Raw genomic sequence first — 17,697 nt, 5'->3', positions numbered from 1 at the left:
TTTTGATGAACAAAGTGTGCAGGAATTAGGTGTTACAACGTTAAAACAAACAGCCTCATTATATCCTCGGCAATAAGGGATGGAGGGAGTAGAGAGGGGCAGGTTATAGAGAAAGTGCAAACGCCAGTGTTGCAACAAATTAAAAGGATCTAAATTTGGAACACCTCCCTTTTTTATATTATTACCACATAGTAACTAAAAGCCATAAAAGATGTGTCCAAGTTCCTGTTCTCATTCTGTTGCTTCTCTTGGTAACTTGCCTGCAGTGCAGTTACCCTTTATGAGTCCTTTGGACGGTTGATGACTGTGTTTCTGGAGACTGTGGACAAATGCTTCCTTCACGAACTGAAACTCTTCCAGTGTGGAGCACTAGGAGCATAGCACACAGTTGAGCTGTGCCCCATCAGAAGCCCATCCTGAAGCTAGTTTTCATTTTTCCATGTTGAGATGCAAGTTCCCTCCCCTTTCCATACCCATTTTTATGCATCAAGAGGACATTGATCCTCCAAGTTTGATAGGTGTCAGGAAGATCTCTGCATTTGGGGCAGCAAGGAAATATAGTTGATCCTTTATCAGCACGGGGTTAGGGGTGCCAATCTCACTCACAGTCAAAACTCCACATATAACTTTTAACTCCCCCCAAAATTAACTACTAATACCCCACTGTTGACTGGAAGCCTTAGCAATAACATAGTCAGTTAACATATATTTTATATGTTATATGTAATATATGCTGTATTCTTACAATAAAGTAAGCTAGAGAGTAGAAAATGTTATTAAGAAAATCGTAAGGAAGAGAAAAAAATATATATAGTATTTATTGAAAAAAAAAATCCACACATAAGTGGACCTGTGCAGTTCAAACCTGTGTTGTTTGAGAGTCAACTGTACTAAATTCAGAGGGATGGAATCTGTGGACATAGAGTTAGTTTCCTGCCGTGAAATTCAGCAGCGGCCTTGGCTGCGATGGGAGGCAGATGATGCAAGGAACACTGAACTTGGGTCCAAGAAGCTGAAGCCAGATGAATTTATACTTCTCAGGTCAACTTAGGCATGAATTCAGGCATATGGGCCTCTGATTCCTCACCCACAGAATGGAGGGGCTGGCACCAGATGATACATCCAAGGTCTCTTCCCCTTAGAACTTGCTGTATTCCGATACCTGGCAGAGGTTTGGGTGTCAGGTGTCTGGAATCGGAAGGCTCTTAGCACATCAGATGTCAGGATGTCATTCATGTCAGGAGGATTCTCTCAATTATAAGTCTTCCTTTTCTCCAAGGGGTTGTAGTTTGGGGCATCTGTACTCATTGAATTTGGAGCTTGGAAATGTAAGTATTGAGACATTGTCTTTATAACATTTGTTTATCTGGAAGGTCATAATCATCACAATATATGCTCCTGGTCTCTGTGGTTTTGGTTTCTTCTCTTTAAATATGCGTAAGTCTATTTTTTTTTTTTTTTTTAATTAAAATACCTAGAAGGAAGCTCAGGGGAATAGAGGAGAAGTTCTTGGGCTTGTGAAGTTAACATCTCCTTTGGGATCTGCAGCACTCTGTCCTTTTGGGGGGCAGTGAAACCTATGGCTAGAAATTAGCCATGGCTACTTTCAGATTCCATGTCAGGGACCTTAGACTATTGTGGGGATCCAACTATTGAGGTAACTGCCTTACTCTTCAAAGGTTCTTTAGACCTGCCATGGCCCAGAGGTGCCTCAACTAGTCTCTTTGAGGTCCTAAAGCTCCGGAACGATGACAAGATTTGATATATAGGTAAAAATGTCTCAAAGGCTGTCAAGCACATCAATAAAATCATTGCACCTGCCCCAAGTAGCAAGAAACTGAATTTTATGAAATAGGATTCTGACAAACTGATGCTAGGGATGAATGGCACGGAGACTAAATCTATATTTGGTGTACATGCCAAAATAGGGTGTCCCTATGCTGTCTATAAGGCTGAAGATGCTGAGAAGGGGGCTTCCTGAACTGTCACACTGCTGACTTGATTGGCACTTCTGAAGTCATCCTGTAAGTTGCAGTTTTAATGATGCTGGTGGTAGTTCTCACACCGGCAACTCGGTGACAATGCAGAAGTTTGTAGTCCTCCCTGCTGATGCAGCAGACTTCAGGGAAGCCATGTCTGTTGGAGCTGAGGTTTAGCACAAGCTGGAAGAATGGTATTAAGAAGAAATAGGGAAAGCTGCTACCAATGAGGGGAATGAAGAGGGCTTTGCTCCTAACATCCTAGAGATTAAGTAAGCCTCAGAGCTTCTAAAGCATGCAATTGTGAAAGCCAGCTACACAAATAAGATTGTAATTGACACAGATGTGGCTGCCTCTGAGTTCTTCAGGTCTGGGAGGTATGACTTGGACTTTAAGTCTCCTGATGACCCCAGCAGGTACATCTTTCCTGACTAGCAAGTGACCCTGTACATGTCCTCCATTAAGGACTGGTAGTGCTCTTAAAAATCCCTTCAAGCAGGATGACCAGGAAGGTCCAGGCAATAGGGAATGATCTCGAGGACTAACCCAAAAGCAAATGGCTGAGGCTGTGAATGAGTCATGTAACTGCCTTCTGCCTAGAGCAAAGCAGATTGGCTCTGTGACCTAGTCTCTTCCAGAGTGTAAGCTGTTCCAGACCAGCGGGAGGGGTGTCAGGCGTTCCCATCACTCTGGGTAGGCTGAAGATGCTTTCCTTGCTGACCTGGTGGTAGGCATCCACACTGGATTGTTCCAGACAGGTATACCTCAGCAATCAGAATTGGGCCAAAGATGATCAGCTCCTCAGAATTTGGAGGAGCTGTCAGCAAGGCCCGGGGTGTCGGCAAGAAGTTCAGAAATTCCCTAGCCAAGTAAGCTCTGAGCAGGCAAGCCCCTGAGCCCTTCCAACTCTAGACAGTTAATGAGACCTCTGCTTCAGACATCTCAGGACAGCAGACCGACACCCTTAGGACATTTACTCCGCTTTCCCTTATCCCTGTGCTTTTTTACTTCTTCTTTAGAGTTGCTTCATCAGAGCCAAACTTGACCACTTGGAAAATTTCCAGTTTTGGAAACCCGAGCTTTGAAATCTTGTATAATTTTAAGGATAATCATTTTAAGCTAGAATAATCTTGGTTCTCACCTTGTTTCACAAGCATCTGTGGAGCCACTTAAATTTACGGTGCAGTCTCTGAGGTTTTAACAAGCAAGATCTTCAAGGGTTCAGTACACAAAATAAAAAAAAAAATCAGTCATAAAAATACACACACACACGCACACACACACAACTATCACAGAGGCCCAGAACAACACATCTGATTTTACTTATTTAAAAATACTACAGAGTCTTCTTGAGTTCTTGGTCTTGTGTCTTGCAAAGACTCTAACAGATATTGTCTAGTCTTGGGGCATCCTTGACCATGATAAAGAGCGAGTCTCTCTGTGTTTGTGCCTCTGCCAGCAGTCTGGCTTCTAACACGGTGGTCAAGGGACACCTGACTCATCCAGGGCTTCCTGGCAAATTGTTGCAAGGGGCAGAGGCAGGTCAGTGTCCTAACTCCTCCAGCCCTTATGAGGATTATCCAGTATAGCATGGGCATCCAACCAGCTAGAGGAGGTGGACTTAGTTTTCACAGCCATCAATGAAAGGGTGCTCAGAGAGAATCCTGGATTTGCTTTGCCATTGAAAAATTCCATTACTGGGAAATGGTCAATATTTACAGGCACCATATTTTAAAACAAAGTATATTATTTCAAAGCTAATGGCCCACTTAGGCCGTGTCATCTCGATGCCTAGCCTTCTCCTCAATTCAACTTAAGCAAAGAAATATTTTTCTTATCAATGTGACTTTATCGTTCAAACAACAATAAAGATAAAAAGAAAAAATATCATGTTAGTCCCTCTACCCTATTACCTCAACTATCTTCATTTTAAAGTTTTTCTTATGAATCCTAATGCAGATGCAATTATATTTTCTGATTTTTTTTTCTTAGTATGACTGTTTTGATTTCTACTTAGCCTTCATAATGATTCATAATGGCTATGTCATTTTTTGAGGTGATATACTGTATTTTTCTTATGGGTTAGAGATCTATGTATACAAGTTTATAAGATTATGCTATTCTAAATAATGCTAGAGTATATATCTTTTTATAGTGTTTCCTCTTTCTTTGATTATTTTATTGGGGTAAATTCCTATGAGTAGAACTCTAGGTCAAAGGGCACAATGCACATTGTGACATTGTCCTCCAGAACAATTCTGCATTGTCCAGTGCCTGCAAAGCAGATGAGTGAACAGCTCAAAAGTTAATCACTTGAGTGTTGACTACTTGGCCACTTATATAGTATCTTTCAAAAAATTTTAATTATGCAACTTTTGACCATTTCAATTACTTTCTTCTGCTAACTAAGTAGACTTTTTTTTTTTAAAGGAACATTTTGACCATTGAAATAACCATAAAATGAAATGTTTTTATTATGCATTTACAGTTTACCAATGCTTTCATATCCAGACCCTCAATCCTCTTAATACTCAGTGGGGCATTTGGGATATGGATTATTATTTTCTCCATTTTCAGACAATGTCAAGGTCAAGGATATGGATTATTATTTTCTCCATTTTCAGACAATGAAAATGGAACATAGCAGGTTCAATGTCAACCAAATGGTGATGGTTCTACAACCTGAGGTATTATGGAGAGATACCCTGACTGCTTCCTGCTCTCCTCCTCTGTTTCTGCACCTAGGACTTCGGCAGCCCGCGGTCAGTCATCTCCCGGTGTGACTTGAGGGCAAACCTGGTCAGAAATGGCTGTGAAGGCGAGTTTGAGAGCCCGGCCAGCAGCACCCAGGTCCTGCGGAGCCTTCCTCTCAGCAGCAAGGGCTCCGGCTCTGCCGGCTCAGATGTCATTCAGATGACACCACAGGAGATCGCTGTGGACCTGCGGCCTGGTGAGTGCCCTTGAGAAAGGCAGGATATGTTAATAATAGGAAAATGAGCCAGGGTGGGCTGAGGGCAAGAGCTGGGGAGGGTGATGGCGAGGCATGACTCAGACTGCAGGAAGCAGAGTACAGGGCCCCTGTGGGTGGACGGGACATCTTTGCAATTTTAAAAATTATGGTGAAATATATGTAACAGAAAATTGACCATTTTAGCCATTTTTAGCTGTATAGTTCAGTGGCATTAAATACACTCACAGTGTTGTGCTATCAGCACCAAAATCCATTTTCAGAACTTGTTGCATCTTCTCAGACTCAAACTCTATACTCATTGAACAATGACTCCTCATCACCTCTTCCCCGCAGCCCATGGCAAGTACTGTTCCTCTTTCCGTCTCTATGAGTTTGACTGTTCCAGATACCTCAGATAAGCAGGCTCATACATGTTTGTCCTTTTGTGTCTTGCTTATTTCACTCAGTGTAATGTCTTCAAGGTTCATCCATATTGTAGCATATGTCAAAATTTTCTTTTTAAGGCTGGATAAGATCCCATTGTATATATACATACCACATTTTGTTTATTCATTCATCCATCAATGGACACGGGTTGTTTCTGCCTTTTAGCTACTGTGAGTAATGTTACTGCTTTTTTATGGGAGGGTGTAGGTAACGCAGGTTTCTCAGGGAAAGTACTACTTCCAAGAAAACGTACTTTTTCCTGTCAGCACATTCCGTTGCGTCAGTGGCATTTTGAAGGGAATTTTAGAGTAATTTTGTTTTATGACCCTGGAGACCGTGTGAGCCCTAGAGTTGATTGTTGTATAAGGAAACTAACAGATTTTGCACACTTGCTATGTGCTAAATATTTTACTTACCCTAAGATAGCTAATATATCAGAATCCTTGGATGTCAAAAGGTATGGATATGTATGTGGCTAGATTAGGAAGTATCACATTGTTGAGAAAAGGCAGCTTTTTTTCTAATTCTGTTGATTAGTAGCCTTTTCTTCTATTCCATTGTCTAGGAAACTATTGGCGATCACTGTTTCTGGATGGTTTATATAGATTTCAGGGCGTCTTGCCACAGTAAAAAGACCACGCATATGGTTGGCTATCCTGGCTCTGGCTCTCCCTAACTCAGAGGGCCTGGGCAAGTTACCCCCACTCTTTGCATCTCAAGGTCTTCATTACCTTCATTCCTCACAGCCATGGTCAGAGGCCTAAATGAACCTTCTTGTATAAATGCACTTTAAAAAGTTAAAGTTATTATTCAAAGAGTAACAGCCAGAGATGCAGATTCTGGGATCAGCCAGATCTAGATTTGAACAGGGATTCTCAGCGTCTCAGAAATGGATTTAGTGTGGCGCTGCTCTCAGGAAATACTCAGGACTTCTTGTTTTCGTTAGAAAGAGCTCTGAGTCATCATATATTTGAGAAATGTTTTGTCTATTGAATTATCTTGGAAATAAGAAACAAAACAAGGTGTAAGTGGCCCTGCTGGATAGAGAGGCATGAACTGTTGGAAGGCCCCGGGATTACTGCTGGGTTTTGTTGAAGTTGCTGTTTTTATAAATCATCTCACTGTAAGTGACATTTAGCCTTTTTGTTTGGTGAGACACCAAATTAGGAGAGAAGGAAGGGAGCCCTTACAAAGCCATGTGAGTAGGTAGAAAAGAGTCAGCTGAGCCTTTATGTGGGCAGACATTTGATGATGTCCTCTAGGAGAAAATAACTTGTCTCCTTATATGCAGACAGGCACAGGGTCAAGGGCTTTGACCTAAAACGGGATGTAGGAGTTGTGGTAGACTGTTGGGATATTGGAACATTGTGTAGGATAAGAATGGTTATGAACTACTGTGAATGTGTATCTTCCTTTTTATCATAATAAAAAGATGACAGTAACTTAAAGGAGATTATTGAAAAATCATCCACTTTAGCACAATATTATTTTTCATTTTTGCTAGATCCTCTATCTTTATTCATGATTCATATTTTCATGTACTTGTGTATTTATAATTGTGTATAGTTTTCACTTAATAATCTTTGAAAACAAAGACCAAAATTCACACCTCCAAAACAGCTTACAGTTTCAGAGTCATCATTGAGGGAGGTTTTTATATTTTTGGAACTTTTCATCCATAATTGCTCTCAGGGTTGGAGGTTACACAAAGCCAGAGATGTCAGAATTTTAATTCCAGATTTTAAAATCAGAATTAAAGTGTGACTATAAGGTAAAGAAACTGTTGTTTGTTTGACTTATCAACTGGCTTTTAAAGCAGTGCCCCAAAAGGAGTTAAAGATGTAATTTGAGTGAAGGCAGCCTCCTTGGGCAAAGTTCTCTTGGCATTAAATTTACACACAATACTTATTTATGTATAAAGCTCAGTGTATGCTCAATTAAAGAAAAAAGAAATCGGTCGTATTTGGTATAGTCGCATCTGCCACTAAGCATTATGATACAGTTTTTGGTATTGGAAATAAAATAAATGTTATCCTGTGTTTATACAAAATCACGATGAGGGTGCAGGGTACAGCTCTGGTCCTGTGGAAGGTCTAGTGATGGAGAGCCTCTTGCTGGGAAGTCAGGGTGATGGAGGGGCTGGCTGCCCTGTGAAGACACACCCAAACTATGAAGATGTTTTAGTCATAGAGATGAAGACTCGGAGGAGATCTGATGGAAATATGAATTTCTAAAGGTCTAGTACCTTGTGAATATGTTTCTCAAATATGGAAGTACTTGAAGCCAATGATGCCTCTTAAAATTTTGAAAATGTTAACATTTGAAAGGAAGTACAAGCAAACCCCAGATATTTATTTATTTGGGGGAAGGAGAAAATGTTATGTTGCAGTTAACAACATTTTGAGTTTACCAGGTACATCACTTACCTCAAAGTAATGATCTCTGCCTCTGGTGAAGGAGTTTAGCCTGTAGTGATTGGTTTTTCCATTATGTGCTTTTAAAAATGCTTTTGTGTCTCCTTCTTTGTCCTTCTCCCCATTACCTCATAATAGATACTTGTTGAATGAAATGTAACACTTTACCAGCCTCATACCAGACCAGCCAAAGACAAGCCTCAGCATGAGAGAGACTTCACCAAGGCAAAGTTATCGTTCCAGGATAAGCCTGGAAAAAAAAGAAAAAGAAACATCTCCCTGTACTTTAGGCAGGATTTTTTTGTTTTTTATTTTCTTTTTAATTGAGATATAATTTACGTACCCTAAAATTGACCATTTTAATGTGTGCAATTCAGTGGTTTATAGTGTATTTGCTAAGTTGTGCAACCGTCAGCACTAATTCCAGAACATTGTCATCATTCCAGAGGGAAACACTGTCCCCATTAGCTGTCACTCCTTATCCTCAACCTCCCCACCACAGTCAGTCTCGGACAACCACTAATCGCTTTTTTATCCCTATAGTTTTGCTTATTCTGGATATTTCATTTCAGTTATGTAATATGTGGCCTTTTATGTTTGGCTTCTTCCACTTAGCAAAATGTTTTAAAGATTCATCCATGTCATAGCACGTATCAGGAATTCATTCCTTTTTATGGCCAGATAATATTCCATTGCATATATATATATATATAGATATACCACATTTTAATCAATGACTGGGCCGTTCTCCACTTTGGGGCAATTATGGCTAATGCTGCTATGAGCATTCATGTACAAGTTTTTGTGTGGACATGTGTTTTCAATAATCTCGAGTATATATCTAGGAGTGGTATTGCTGGGTCATGTGGTAATTCTGTGTTTAACTTTATGAGGAACTGCCAGACTTTAAGCAGGATTTTGTATAAACACAGGATCATGTTTTCCATTTTGTTTCCAATCCTGAAAATGTCAGGATAACAAGCTTTAAAAAAAAAAAAAAAAAAGCCTTAACAAAGGACATAAAATCCTTAAGAAAGGACATAAACTTTAGAATAAAGTTTACTGAAATGGTAAAAAATTAGAGGTGGAGCCCTTAGATAGTGTTTACTTAAGTCATTATTTGCCCCAATCTCTTCGCCTCTCAAAAAATGACCCCTGATTGATGGCTTTTTAAAAATTTTAAACTTTTTATTTTGAAATAATTTTAGATTCACAAGAAGTTACAAAAATAATAGAGTTCCCATGTACCCTTCTCAGCTTTTCCCAATGATAACATGTTACATAACCAGAGTATGTTATCAAAGCCAGAAGTTGACACTGGTACTATGCTTTCAGCTGGACTACAGGTGGCTTTTTTTGTGGGTTTCCTGCCAGCCCTATTTATGCTGCTTGGAGGTGCCAGTTACCCGTTAGAGGTGTTGCTTCTGCCACCCATACTGACAATGCATACACTTGATGATGGGTGGATAAGAGATTTGCTGCAGACTAAATGTTTATGTTCCCTAACATTCACAAGTTGAAATCCTAACCCCCAATGTGATGATATTAGGGAGTGGAGCCTTTGAGAGGTGATTAGGTCAGGAGGGTAGAGTCCTTATAAATGAGGTTAGTACTATAATTAAAACAAAACAAAACAAAAAAACCCAGAGGGCTTTCTCGCCCCTTCTGCTTTGTGAGGACACAGCAAGAAGTCGACATTCTGTAACCTGGGAGATGGCCCCCACCAGAACCTGACCAAGCTGGCACCCTGATCTTGGATTTCAGCCTTCACAACTATGAGATATAATTTCTCTTGTTTATAAGCCACCCAATTCATGGTACTTGTTGCAGCAGCCCCAACTGTTTAAGACAGGATTATTTTCAAGGAAACTAGGACTGTTGATCCCTAATGCTGGGCACAGACACTGTGGAGGCCAACCATGGTTCCGTCTGTCAAGAGTAAGGATTCTGAAGTGGGGAGTAGGGTACGGTCTAGCGTAGAGGCTTCGTTCTAGGCCAGTGAAGTGATTCTTTGGGTTTGGGTCTGGATTTAATTCTGGGATTCTATTACCTTCTGCTGCTGAGAACTAGATGATAGTTTTCTGAGGTGTACACTAGGGCCCTAATTCCCTGTTCAGCTGCAGTCCTGTTGTAAAATAGCTAATTTTCGTGTTTTCCTTCTTTCTTTCAATTTCTAGCCCAGAAGGATGATGCTGGGGAATCGAAAGCCGCTTACATTGTTTGGGGGATGGCAACAGTTTTTATGTGTTGAAGGACTACTGTGTCTTAACATTCGAACTAAAATCGATCTTAAAAAAACTAGAAGTTCCTTCTGGAATTCTCTACTTTTACTCTCTTGTAATGTTTGTCATCTGATATATTTCCCTAAGGAAAAGCTAATTTTTTTAGTTTTTATTGAAGGGAGGGCAGAGAGAAGAAAGCTTTAAAAAAATCCATTTTAGGTGGAATGCTAGTTGATACTTGATTACGGTGGGAGAACCTCTGAACTGAGCAGTGGCAGGGATTCTGTGCAAAATACAGTTGGAGCTGGGTGCTTTGGAAATAGGAAAAGCCAGAAGGACATGAGAAGGGGCAGCTTGCAGGAGTAGCTTCATCCTCACAGGTGTGAGGTGATCAGCTTTTGTTTTCGAGTTTGCTTTATCCTATTTATCTGATCCTGCTGCTGGTCCTGATTATGTGGAGTGGCCGCAGAGAGAAGGCATGTAGCTAGAGGGGCAGATGAACTTGTAGGGGTCCTACATGGAGAGGAAGGAAGGGGTCATCTGGGCCAGGATGGTGTCACCATAGACAGGCACAGACCAAGCACCCATAGAGAAGGTGAGAAGGTCTTTGCACCCTGTTGGATACAAGGGAGGTGGCGACTGTTTTAAAGTCTCAGGTGATGGAGGGCTGGGTGGCTGGATGTTTTGATGGAGTGTGACTAAGTGTGCGTGGTCCCAAAGGTGTCCCCAAATATGGAAAACGTGCCCCAGACCTTCTCCAAGCAGAGTGCACCTCTCATGCAGCAACGGCTTCACCTTCAGTCCGCTAACCTTGGAGGCCACCCTTGTGGAGGAGTTGGTGCTCTGTAGCCTAACTCCCACACTGAGCACGGGTCTAGGAATGTCAGACCCTCCAAAATCTGCTGACAGAACATTCCATTATTGCCAAGGCTCACTGAGAAGCTTGTAGCATTTAAAATCAGGCATAGTTGAGGTAGTAGCAATAAATCCTCATTCTAAACATTCATGCTGTTCCTCTTTTTCTCATACCCCTCCCTTTCTGGAAAACTGGAAAAATATTTCTTTTTAACACTGACAGCTTCCCGATCGTGTGCATGCACACGTCTTCTTAGTGATTGATTTCTCTTAGAATGTCATGCCAAAAGATTCTCACTTCAGGATAGACACCCTCTTAGTGTACAAAGAGACCTCTAGATCGCATCTTATTTCCCTCTTTGCCTCCGTGTCTGGAAAATTTTGAGTTAAATTTAATGCCTAAGGGCGTAGCCTTTCTCACTCAAGTTTCTGGCAGGATTTTCTCTCTCTCTTCTTATCCCCAAAGGAAATTGCTTTAACAGTTGATGCTCGGGGGAATTGAGGCTGAAGTTTCCTTGCGTGGAAGCATTTGTATGGTGTTTACATATATTGTCTCCTTTAATCTCCGCAATAATTAACATCCGCTCTAATTTACTGATCCAGAAACTGAGCAGCCAGTTGAAAGGAGCCTGAGGTCTCTGAGTCTTTGGTGACAAGATTTCCAACCCGGCTCCCCCTCTCCACTTCCTTCCCGTGGGCGGCTCTCTGAAGCCAGGCCAGCTTTCTGTTTCCTGGTCCTAAAGTGCCCATCTGTTAATTATTCATAATTCACAAAGAGGTGGAAGTGGATTCTGGATAAAAGAGGGTGCAACTGTAACTTTGGGGGTGGGGAAAAGGGCACAAGTGACAGAAAATGCAGGAGACCCAGCAAAAAGTTCATGGGATTGGACAGAGGGGACATGATTGCAGGCTCTGGCCATTTGGGGTCTGAGTTCTGCCCATGCAAAGGCCAGGGAGGGTCTCCATTCCCTCCAAGTTCTCCCTCTCCCTCTTCCCCTCCCCGCTGTGACATGACATCTAGGGCTGGGAGGGGCCCCATGCAGGGACTTGTTCTGTCTGACGGGAACCAGAGACAGACATTGCAGCAGTCCGGAATTCATTCTGGAAGAAATCTTGAACATTCCTCCATTTGAGTCAGACTCTGATGGTTTTTAAAAATAGGCTCATACCAACAGGCAACCCAAACTACATCAATCTTGAGGCGGCTAGAACAGTACATGCCACGACAAGTCAGGGGAAGCAGGTGCGGCACTGTCACTTAGGCTACAAATAATAATTATAATAATCATACTTCGTTTATGCAGGCTCTACTGCTTACAAAACATTTTTCTCTCTCACGAGTCCTTCAGAGCCTTAATCGATGCTTTGTTGTTATTCTTTTTATTTTATGTTTAAGGAAATTGAGGCTCAGGTTGCACCCCTAATTGAGAGACAGGCTGGAACTTGGACTTAAATCTTTTGGTCATTTGATTCTTCATGGTCTGGTTAATGAAATATGTCTGGTCTGGAGTGGGAAGAGGAGAGGGAGCATAGGGGATTGGGTTCCCCGTCCCATAAGTTCAAGAAGGCTTCAGCTTGCTGGTTTTCAGCTGGAGATGAAAGATTGGCAGGTCAGGTGTTGACCCCTTGGGCAGGAGTGAGGCCACTTTCACTGTTGCACCTCTAAACACACCAAGTACACCCAGATTTCAAACGTGTGTGGACAATTCTTCTACCCAAAGAGTTCAAGGACATCTCTTGGTGCCTCTAAAAGGCTAATCAGCCCAAGGGCAGAAAGAATTACCTGATACGCTTTGCTTCTTGATGTTGCTTCTAAACAACACGTTCTTAGAGATTATGAACGGATTTAGGATCGTTATTCTGGCGTAAGTCCCCCAAGTATTGCACTGACTTGGATCTTTCTGTACACCTCGGGGGTGAGATTGCAGAGGACACGCCTCCCAGACACTGGCTTTTTTCTCTGTTTTTCTGAATTAATTCCTCTTTCTTCTTTCTGTTGACTATCCTATCGTAAAACCAAAAATTATTTTCTTTTTCCTGTAGCTGGTGGAAAAATTTAGTAGTGTTTTTCCTTGCTTTCTCTCTGCCCCGCCCCCACCCCCCCGATATGGCTAAAATTTGGAATCTGTCTCCCTGCATATAATTTCTGATGATAATAAATTGTGTCCGTGATGTTCCAAAACATCAAATATGTCCCAAAACTAGGTACCATTGTTTGATCAATAGCTAGGGAAATAGGAGTAGATGACATGGCACAAGCATAAACATGTTTGCCCTTTGGGGATATTCTAAGAAACTATCTTTGTGTCCCTACCCCCCATTGCTCTGTAATCTCTCACCTCAGTTCTTACTCACTCATGTCTGTATCCTTCTTTTGTTAATTTCATCCTCATTTTCTATTTCACACACACCTTTAAAGTCTCGTGGCCACATTCCCACCTTGGCCGGTCTTTTTTCTGAAGTTAGTATGTCTTTGGGGGCTACTCACCCAAACTATGTTCTTGGAATTGTTTTGCTCACCGTCCACCAATTACCCAAGTGTCTTTTCTGTTTAGAAAACAGACCACTAAAGAGACTGGTTGTTAAAGAGTTTCCTTAAAAATGCAGAGCCAAGTATTTAGAAGGAGAACCTAAAGCTTCATCCTTAGCGCCCATATTCCTTTCTGTCACTCTACTTCCAAGAAAAGTGTTTCTTCTGAGAGGCACACGATCACTAAGGAAAAGTAAGATGTGGGCCAGCTTTGAAAGCAAACTCCATCCCTCTGGCTCCCAGCAAGTTGAATGACCTCTAATGTACAGGTCCTCTCTGTTGGCACAGGTGACAAGACTGCCTTCCAGCTGCAGGTTCGACAGGTGGAGGATTATCCTGTGGACTTGTACTACCTGATGGACCTCTCCCTGTCCATGAAGGATGACTTGGACAACATCCGGAACCTGGGCACTAAGCTCGCTGAGGAGATGAGGAAGCTCACTAGCAACTTCCGATTGGGGTTCGGGTCTTTTGTAGACAAGAGCATCTCTCCTTTCTCCTATACAGCGCCGAGGTACCAGACCAATCCATGCATTGGGTAAGTAACCAGCTGTCCTTCTGTTGGGTGTTTGAGGATGGGGGAATGGAGTAGCAGGAGAACTTAGCCCAAATAAAGGAGGGGGGCATATTTAGCAAGTGGGAACCAGGCTTAGGAATTTAATTTGGTTAACGATGACCCATTTCTTTCCTCCCCCTATGCGTGAAGAAAGGAACTGTCACAAGATTGCGTAAAGACGTAATGATCATAGCTCACTTGTTTTCCTGCCTGTCTGACACGGGACTGTTCGCTGCATTAGTAGATTTTAGAGAATGTTCTCAGGAAGTGATGAACCCAGGTGATTAGCGAGGGAGCAGGCAAAACAACTTAAACTTTCCCCTTGTTTGGAGTGACTGACGTATTTGGGATAAGGGAATTCAAAGTCTGCCCCTGTTGTTTATATAAGTGACTACAACTTCGCTGACAAAACAAAATGAAAATGCTGTGTGTTAAAAGCATGCTTTTTTCCCCCAACATAAGTCAAGTACTTGAATTAGAAAAATATTTGACACGTTGTTATGGAATAAGAGCTTTAACTGCTACAACAAACAAATCCCATGGTATGTAATGGCTCAAACTTGACGGAAGTGTAGTTCCTGCTTGCCTAAGTGCGGATGGCTCTCCTGATCAGTGGACACCTCTCCTCCAAGCAGAGACTCATTTATCCTCCGCTCCACCACCTTTCACATGTGGTTTCAAAGGTCATCATGCCTGGAGGACTGCTCATAGAAGGAGCTTATGGACCAGGACTGAGTGGCCTTTGCCTCTTCTGCTCCTATGTTCTAGTCTAAAGAACTGGGTTAGTCGTGCCCCTGAAGAAGAACTGGGACTGGTGAATAGGTCTCTGCCATAGTGCGTTTGTGTTGTGGGGAGAAAGGGCCACATCCTTCAATTTCCCTAACACAACTTTTATGAGCTTGGTTTGTTTCTTTTCTAGTCTTTCAAGTATTCCTTTAAATGTCAAGATTATGCAGTGTGACCACAGTGAATGGTAATGGCCAACTTTTTCTGGCCTCATCTGCACATTCAACTTTAGTTAGGCTTTTGAGACGTAAGGCCCCAAAATAGTTATTAGATAAGGAATAGCTAAGACTTAAATTCTTACCAAGCGTCAGACACCACACTGAATACTTTGCACAGATTATCTCTTTTGTATCTAATAATAATCTTTTGAGGTCTCTAAGGTAAATGTTAGCCATATTTTAAAGGCGAGGAAACTGAAGTTTAGAATAAATAACTTACCCCAAATTACACAGATAGTAAGGGGTAGACTTGGGATATGAATCAAGATGAACTACTTCCAGAATCTGCATTTCCATTAATATAATAATAATACCCATTTCAAAATGACCCTGACCCTCTAGGTGTTTGTCTAAGGGTCATTTTAAGCTATGCTGCAGTAACAAACAATCCCCACATCTCAGTGGCTCACCACCATGAAAATTTATTTCTATTACAAGATCTGATGAGGTTTGAGCTGCTTTCTTTTCTATGGCAGCCCCCGCTTCAAGTGGTGACTCAGGGATCCAGGCTCTTTCCATCTTGCGAGGTTGCTTTTGATTCTTGGTCTCCTTGGCTGCTCCTAAGGGAAGAGAGCTGTTCTTAAGCCTTTGAGTCTGTCTAGCCCTTCAACTTACCTTCAGCAGCCTCAGCCACTCCCACTCTAAATCAGGCTGGATGATCGGGGTGAGGCACTATTTATGCCAGTGGTCTCTGTTCTTCTGAATCCCTCCTGATCCTTCTGTACACTCTCCTAGAAGCTAACTTAGACATGATGGTGGAAAAACAATAAGATAAGAAAAAATTTAAATACAAATGAGATTCCAAGTTCCTTAACCATGAAGAAGCACTAGGTGTCATCATTTGCTGTGTTTAGCTTCCTCCGGGCCACAGGTGGCTGCTGGCATTATTACCTTGGACCTGTCTCCAAGGCCCTTTTCAGCTGAGTCCCAGTGCCTGATGTCATATTGGAGTTCTGCTACTTACCAGGAGCAACAGCACCTTAACCAAAACTTTTTTCAGTTCATCCAGAGTAGTGATTCTGTCTGCTCCTTTTCACCTCTGCCCTCCGTTGGACCCCGACTCCACACAGACAGGGTGTGTCTCCACTTTCATTCTTTTGTGGACAATCCACTAACCGTGAGATGCTAGATTGGAAGCAGGCAAAGGATGGCCTGGCTCTGGGCACTCAGCATTCAAAATCAGGTTATTATTTACTACTTATTCAGAACTCCTTCTCTAAGCCCTAGAAGGCAGAACCAATTGCTGACAGTAAAAGTCTTGACAGTGAGTATAAGGCACACTGAAAAGCTGTTTGTAAGACAGGAAATCCAGTAAAGAATGGAAGTTTTGAAGGAAACATCGTGTCTAAGTTATGCAAATCTCTCTTCTTCAAGCTGAGAAATACATCGGGGAGTCACTCTTTGGCTCAGTTACTCCCCACGCCTAGGCAATGAGATATGTGTGGTGTCCTGAGTGTCCTCGGAAATGCCCCACTAATTCCAGGGCAGAACAGAGCAAGCCGGGGAATGCAATCTGGCTGTTCCCGTGTCTGATCCAGCCCGCACATGGGCTTTGTCTGCCTTTCTGAGTTTAAATGCCACTGTGAATTAGTTACCCAGATTTAAAAAATAGGAGATTTAATTAAGAATAACCAGGAGGCCTAGGTTTTCTTGAAAAAAACAAAACAAAACAAAAAAACAGAGGTCTGGTAAAGCTGGCTTATCCCACATGTTTGGCTGCCACAGTTCTCACCACTCACTCTTGTCTCATAGCTGGCCTGCTTCACTGTTTGTGTTCCATGCCTGGCTGGTTGTCTGTGATCCTAGTCTATTCCTTTCCTTTAGCTCATGTGAAGAGGAAAATCACAGGGTTCTTTTCAAGCTGCAATGGCACTTCCAGTTATGTTTTACTTTCTTATAGTGGTGGGAGCAGCAGAAGCAGCCCCCAGGGAGTTTTGGAGGGGATAGGGGAGTCAGGAAAAGTGACTTAACCTCCTGTGCAGGACATCTCAGAGAAAAGAGAGCCAGTTTTTCCTGAGTCTTTCCTGAGGTTTGTCCCTCCTTCTCCTGCTTCAGATATTTCTGCCAAAGGATCAAGATCCTAGACTCATCCCTTCCCATCTTAGAATGCAGTAGAAATGCCAGAACTTAAATAAGAGGTACTGGGGCTACCAGAGAAAAACGACATAGAGTAATTTAATTATCAGATTAAAGAACTATTTCATTGCTGTTCTGAGTAATAGGAATAGTGTCACTGAAAAGAGTCACATGATAGTCACTGATAGGATCTGAAGGATTAATCTGGTATGTTATTTCTGGTTCTAAACACTTTCTTTTTTTAGCGATATTGGGCTCTTGTCGAAATACATGTCATATCTCATCTATTCACGGAATCTGAAAAAGCTGAATTTATAGAAACGGGTTGGAAGGTGGAGGGTTGAGAATGGGGAGATGTTAGACAAAGAGTACCAACTTTCAGTTATACGGTGAATATGTTCTGGGGATCTAATGTACGGTATGGTGACAATAGTTAATGATACTATACTTGATATATACTTGTATAGTTGTTAAGAGAGCAGATCTTAAACGTTCTCAGCACATGCAGGAAAATGGAAGTACTTGGTTTGCTTTTGTTTAATCAAAGAATACATCCTTATCTTGATAATTCTCAGAAGAAAGTTGTTTTTGGTTCCTCTTTCCTATTCTCTCCATTTTCTAACACTACTAGATGTGTGTTAGAGATTCTCATTCTAAACATCTT

The 17,697-nt window shown here is 41.9% G+C and overlaps 1 protein-coding gene and 1 pseudogene across 1 annotated transcript in view; both read left to right on the top strand.

The window, feature by feature from the left end:
• ITGB5 (integrin subunit beta 5) overlaps positions 1-17,697 on the top strand; it is a 107,244-nt gene that overhangs the window by 14,671 nt on the left and 74,876 nt on the right. Inside the window, exons 3-4 of the mRNA XM_006905580.2 lie at positions 4,725-4,929; positions 13,686-13,935. Of these exons, the coding sequence (XP_006905642.1) occupies positions 4,725-4,929; positions 13,686-13,935 (455 nt within the window). The remainder of the gene's footprint in view (positions 1-4,724; positions 4,930-13,685; positions 13,936-17,697) is intronic.
• LOC102893215 lies at positions 1,856-3,287 on the top strand (annotated as a pseudogene).

The sequence above is a fragment of the Pteropus alecto genome, unplaced genomic scaffold (genome assembly GCF_000325575.1).
Source record: "Pteropus alecto unplaced genomic scaffold, ASM32557v1 scaffold251, whole genome shotgun sequence".
Classification (NCBI taxonomy): Eukaryota; Metazoa; Chordata; class Mammalia; order Chiroptera; family Pteropodidae; genus Pteropus; species Pteropus alecto.
This window is presented reverse-complemented; position numbering and strand designations above follow the sequence as displayed.